This window comes from Lucilia cuprina, chromosome X (genome assembly GCF_022045245.1).
Source record: "Lucilia cuprina isolate Lc7/37 chromosome X, ASM2204524v1, whole genome shotgun sequence".
In the NCBI taxonomy this organism is placed as follows: domain Eukaryota; kingdom Metazoa; phylum Arthropoda; class Insecta; order Diptera; family Calliphoridae; genus Lucilia; species Lucilia cuprina.
Window position 1 is genome coordinate 8,747,187 of NC_060949.1, and position 6,973 is coordinate 8,754,159.

General features: G+C 30.3%; 1 protein-coding gene across 1 annotated transcript in view; it reads left to right on the plus strand.

The window, feature by feature from the left end:
* Positions 1 to 4,517: 4,517 nt before the first annotated feature.
* Positions 4,518 to 6,973, plus strand: part of LOC124420404 (serine protease inhibitor 88Ea-like) — a 7,952-nt gene continuing 5,496 nt past the window's right edge. Inside the window, 1 exon segment of the mRNA XM_046953060.1 lies at positions 4,518 to 4,643. Within this exon segment, the coding sequence (XP_046809016.1) occupies positions 4,518 to 4,643 (126 nt within the window).

The window sequence follows — 6,973 nt, forward strand, 5'->3', positions numbered from 1 at the left end:
GATAGATAGATAGATAGATAGATAGATAGATAGATAGATAGATAGATAGATAGATAGATTGAGAAAAAGGAAAATATCAGCATATGATGTCAGGTAGAGATACAATATGAGTAGGGTTACCAGCCTGGTTAAAATTGGTCCATTATTTCACCATAGTACAGAACTCCCCGAAAAGGTCTTCTGAGCTCATAATTATGTTAAATATACAGATATATCGATAAAATACGGCACGACTAAGTTTTATAGTAGTCTTGATGACCCTGCCAAATTTCATAAAGATCGGGCCCCATTTGACCCTAGTCCCATACAAAGTCCTCTTCAGAAAATTACTTGAATGTCCCAAATTAACTTATAAACACAAATATCGCGATGAAACTCAGCACAATAAAATATTATGTAAATATAAATTTTATTGGGCTTGGTCCATATTTGCCCCTAGCCCCCATATAAAGCCTCTTTCAGAAAATTAGTTTTTCATCCATAAATTGCTTAAATGTATCGGAACAAGGGAATATTGAAGATAAATGCTTTATTATGAAAAATAAAGCACATTTAATATTCATAACTGGTGTAGGGTATCATTTGGTCGACCACGCCCGACTATACTTTCTTACTTGTTTTTATGTAATCTTTGTTAAATCATGTTAGCCAACTATGATTGTTCATTTGTTACACAACTATTTTATGATTTCCCTCCTCTATCATCATGTCTCAACACTTGAACAGCTGAATGTCGTAATAAATATTAGGTCTGTTCGCATACTCGATAATTTGTAACAATTTGCAACAATTGTTATTGGATTCCGTTCGCGTACTTTCGAAAACGAGAGAGTAAGAGAGCGGTAAAAATTACAGTTCGTTGATAGAGAATTTTTTGATTTTACTGAATATTTTTTCCCCAGTAAAAAATATCCAACCTATATTTACAACACATGTTTGATTTATGAATATGTAAACAAACCAAAGAAATCAAAAATTTGGTAAATTTTAAATTTTTTGAAAGAAATATATAAATTTATAACTCACGAATATTAAAAAATTATTTGTAATTATATTTATTTTAAATTTATTTATCATAAATTAGTTTTTAAAAGAGTTTATTTGTCATGAAAAATCATAACAAATCAATATAATATTTTTAATGATACTACATGTTTTTTAACTTTAAAATCATATCCGCGGATAGAGAGGCAGATAAAAAATCACCACTACACACACACTATTGGCATTTTTTCATTGAAATTGCACTGAAAAAAAAATTTGGTTATTTTTAATTTTGCATTACTGTAAATGCGAATATTTATAAACAATGTGTAATCAATGTACTTAAGAATGATAATTTCTTCACATAAAACGACATTTCTAATTAAAATGTACAAAAAAAAGTATGAAACAAGATTAACTTATTTACTTTCATTGTTATGCATTCTAGAAAATTATTTAGAGTGTACGTTGTTTTTGTAAATTATGCTCTTGCAAGTTGTTTTTGTTTTTTCAAGTTATGTTTGCAATTTCTTTAACAAAGCGACATCAACCTGCTTTGTTAAATGCTGTCAAGCAACTAAATAAAATATTTGTTTTTTGATGCTCTTGTTTAGAGGTTCGTATGCGATCGTGTTGTGTACATGTAATTTGCCGAAAATCTTCATTGTCAGAACAATGCTAGCGCCGACGTCTGCTTTAAATATCCATTTATTTATAGGAAAAATCAAAGTTACAATTATTTGTTTTTTAGTGTTTTGTTAGCGATTGAGATTTCAGCAAAAGGGCATTACCATAATTGTTTATAAAAATAATTTGATTTCACGTATTTTTTGGATATTTTTTTGATTGAGAGTAAATTAAAAATTACTCTATATCATAAAGTTACTGTATATTTCTTACAGGAAAGTACGCGAAAAGAACTATTATTGCGAGCGATAGTAAATTTCTTTACATACAGCTTATGATTTAAAGTACAGAAGCATACCGGAAAATGCAAACAAAAGTAAATAACAAATAATGGAAATGAGAGCCAGTGAGAAAAGAAAAACTCAAGAGGAATTTAAAAAGCGGATGGGATTAAATATTGATAAACCACAGGGTATGGAAGCACAAACGATGGTAATACCGCTAGACGTTTTTTTTAAACATTTTGAAACTACTTCCGAAATAACCGGAATTAATATGGATTTACTGCAAAAGCTCAATATTATTCTAATGGCGATAAATAGCAAGCATAAAGTGAACACCTACAGTTCACAAGATATGTCATAGAAAGGTCATCATAGAACAGAATATTCTGCCATTAGGAGAGCTTACAGAAGAACCGCAAGAATCGAGGAATAGAGACTTTAAGCATATTCATCAGTTTAGCTCAAGGAAGTGTTCTAGGCATCTCAAAATGAAGATATTTTTATACCCACCATCAAAAGAGATGGGGGTATATTGTTTTTGTCATTCCGTTTGTAACACATTGAAATATTCGTCTAAGACCCATAAAAGTATATATATTCTGGGTCCTTATTAGATTCTAAGACGATCTAGCCATGTCCGTCCGTCTGTCTGTCTGTCTATCGCCAATAACTGACTAACAAAAGCATTAATAGCGCTGTAATTCGGCACAAACAAACATTTTTATGGGACATAAATCTTTTCATAGATTTTCATAAGGATCGGTCCATAATTGACCCTACCCCCCATACAAAGTACCCTTCAGAAAATGACTTTATCGTTCACAACTGACTAACAGAAGCATCAATAGCGGTGTAATTCGGCACAAACATTTTTATGGTGACATAAATCTCTTCGTAGAATTTTATAAGGATCGGTTCATACCCTACACCCACTAAAGTGGTGTCGGCTCAAGCAACTAAATATAGTTCGGCGGCGGCTAAGCTCCGACTCGAATCCGGTCGACTTCGACCTCTGATTCATTGCTGACGTGAACGTAGATTTTGATTTTGTTTATCGTAAAAAAAATTGTTTTAAAAAGCACTTGGAAAAAAATTGTGTTAGTTTTAAATTTCAAACTTACATTATTCGCATAAAAAATTATTGTACAATAACTCACAATCTACTCTCATATAATTGAAAACGTTTTAAATACTTTTTTCTATCCATTAAAAAATATATTTGCAAAACAAAAGGGAAAATTATTTATTTAAACAAAAAATGCAATCATATTTTTTTGCTGTGTATTTTTTGTATGTTTGGATTCCAATACACAGCTGAATAAAACCAAATACATCTACACACGCACATGTACATCTTTATCCAATTCACTGTGTTGTTGTTGCTTTTTTAACAAAGCATGAAAAAATGAGGCTTTTTTGATGAAATTTTTAGAGGTTGTCTCGGATTTTTGCTCATCTCCGTTATTTATAGACCGATTTTGCTGATTTTCGGATCTCGCCCGATATCTGGGGACCTCCGTCTGTCTGTCTGTTGAAATCAGTTTTTAGAGGACTCCAGATATCGGCGAGATCCGAATCTTCAATAATTCTATTAGACATGCTTTCGAGAAGATCGCTATTTAATATCAGCAAAATCGGTCGGTAAATAACGGAGATATGAGCAAAAATCCGAGGCAACCTCTGAAAATTTCATCAAAAAATTTTTAAAAAAGCAACAGTGTTTACTGTATATAGAAAAAGATGTACACGTGTGTGTGTAGATCAGTCAGGAGCAAAACTGAAATTCTAATGCACGCGTGCATAGTCAAGAAATTCTGCTGACGCTTTTTGACACACCTATACTATAAGCTTGTGTGTATTAGTGTGTCTGTGTTTTACTAAAATGATCACTTGTTTGTTGCTTTGTTACGATCTCAGAGATCAAAATCAAGTCAGTTGCTGTTCAGCTTTTGTAGAAGCAAGATCACGTTGCGGATTTTTTTATGCTTATGATTTTTTCTCTTTTATTACACCTAGCAAAATGTTTGATATAAATTGGGAAAATGATTTCTTTTTTATAGAAAACATGGACGGTGAGGCACAATGCGTCGTATGCTATAAAATTATATGTAGAAAAGCTTTATTTTTTTGAAAAGACATTATGAAACTTGCCATGGACCCTAAATGACCTTAGGGGACATGACAGAAAAGTAAAGTTGTTGCAATTAAAAGCAGAGTTTTTCTTAAAATTTATAATTAATGAAACAACAGCAAATAATTGCAACAATCTTTCTTTAAATAGCCAAAAAAAATCATTGCCTCATAAAAAGGCATCTTATGTAGTTGCTTTATCGTTAGCAAAACAATGTCGCCCATTTGAGGATGGCATTTTTTCTTAAATTTAACTACAGATATTTTGAGTTGTTTTGGAGAAAAATGCCATGAAACTCTGCCAGGATATACCATTATCTCGTCGTACTATAACAAGAAGAACGGAAAATATAAGCAAATTTATTCAAATGTCAGCAAAAGAATTGCAAATATTTTTCGATTTCTCTAGATGAGAGTACGGATATCAATAATATTTGCCAGTTAATTATTTCTATTAAAACAGTTAATGCAAATTTAGAGTGCTTCGAAGAAATGTTTGAAGTGGTTTCACTTCATGGTCATGTAACAGGACAAGTTCTGTATGATGCATTAGATGTTAATGTTTTTGCATTTGCTGACAAAAATAAATTAGCCTCAATATGTTCGGATGGAGCAAAGGTAATGAGAGGCAATAATAAAGGACTTTTGGGCATTTTAAACAAAAATGGAATAAATTGCCCAGCATTCCATTGTGTCATACACCAACAAGCTCTTTTCTCCAAAGAGTTGGGTATGAAAAATACAATGGATGTTGTTGTAAAAATAATAAATATATTAAGAGGGGGGCACAATTCTCTGACACACAGAAAATTTAAAGATTTTCTAGAAAACCTTAATTCGGATTATGGAGATTTACTTTTATATACCGAAGTCCGTTGGCTAAGTCGAGGCAAAAGTTTGGAAATACTTTTCCATTTAAGAAAAGAAGTACTCGAATTTTTAATAACTTTATCCAATAAAGATACAAAACACCTTACTAATTGCCTTGAAAATCCCGACTTTCTATTAGATTTCGCATTTTTATGTGATATTACCGAGATATTAAATGACCTTAATTTATGCCTGCAAGGTAAAAATATAAAAAATATTTCATTTGAATAGAATTATTCACCAATTTAGTACAAAATTAGATCTCTTAATAAATCAATTAAAAAATAATAGTATATCAAATCTTAAGAAAACTTCATCAATATTCATAGAATTTAATTTTAATACTTTTGATTGTATTCAGAAATACGCCAAAATAGTTGAGTCCATAAAAAGGAATTACAATGACAGATTTCAAGACTTAAAATTTATAAAAAAAAACAATAGAAATACATGATAAAACTCTTTCCCTTTATTCCATTTTTGTTTAAAATGCCCAAAAGTTCATGAGTTTTTCTCGTCGTAAAAAGTATTTGCAATAGAAAACAAATTTCAAAACTTTTCTCAGTGTACCAGATGATACAAAATATTTCAATTTAAAAAACGAAATATATAAGCTATATTCCATGTTTGACACCACATATAACTGTGAGGTGGCATTCTCAAGTATGAAACTGATTTTAAGTAAATTGCGGAATAGGTTAACCGATCAACACATTGGTGACTTATTGCGTATTAAGGAATATAAAGGAAACATTGATTTGGATAGATTAGTTGAACTTTAAATTAAGTTTAGTTAATATCTCGGTAATATCCCTTAAAAGTTCGAAATCGAATAGAAAGACGTGATTTTCTTAATGATATTTCAGTAGTTTTATTTAATACTACTTTTTAAAAATACTACTACTTTTCTTAAATGAAAAACTCTTTCCCTTTATTCCATTTTTGTTTAAAATGCCCAAAAGTTCATGAGTTTTTCTCGTCGTAAAAAGTATTTACAATAGAAAACAAATTTCAAAACTTTTCTCAGTGTACCACCATTTTGTTATAACGTGCAGTCATCTCTCTGCTGCTTAACGCACACAAATATACACATGGTGGTATGTGTTTGCCCATGACTGGTCTAGTGTTATATATGTACAATTGTATTTATTTTTCGTTAAGTTTTGCAAATTTACAATATTGTTTCAGTTATCTATCTATCTATCTATCTATCTATCTATCTATCTATCTATCTATCTATCTATCTATCTATCTATCTATCTATCTATCTATCTATCTATCTATCTATCTATCTATCTATCTATCTATCTATCTATCTATCTATCTATCTATCTATCTATCTATATATCTATCTAGTTTATTAGTTATAACTTCCTCAAATATACCAGTATGAACACTACATATGTTAACATATTACGAAAACAAATCATACTACCAAAGAAGATTTGTATCGGTTCACAATTGGTCATAGCCCCCATATAAGGTCCACTTCCAAAATCATATTACTTGTGTGCTCTTGTGAAAGGGGCCTTAGGATAAATTATTTTTATTGACGTAGTCTGTACTAGTTTTTCCCCTTTCTGATTTATGTTTTAAAAAATGCCTATTAATGCTTTTCAAGACAGTCTTAAAGTGTTAGGTTCAAATTTCATAAATTTCAATTCAGTCGTTGTAATAAGACATAATTGCATAAAAAATGTAGCAAAAATACAAATATTTCTTTTGCAGTTTAATTTGTCAAAAATATTGATATTTATAAATTCAAAATTAATATTCCACAAAAAAATTCGTTCCTTTTATCTTTTAAATTTTTAGGGAATAAGGGGGTAAGTTTCTTAGTTAAAAAAAATTACCGCGTTCGTATTTCGTCCCTTTTGGATTTTTTGGAATAATGATATAACCAATTAAAGATACATTTCTGTTAAAAATTTCTTAAAGTCGGCCCAGCCATTTAGGAGTGGATCTTATGAATAACACGAAACTCCCCTTTTTATCCATTTCAATTGACTTTTTCTAAAATATATCTTTTGACTGATTACAAAAAATACTTCTCAAGTATTTCCATATTTCCTAAAAAG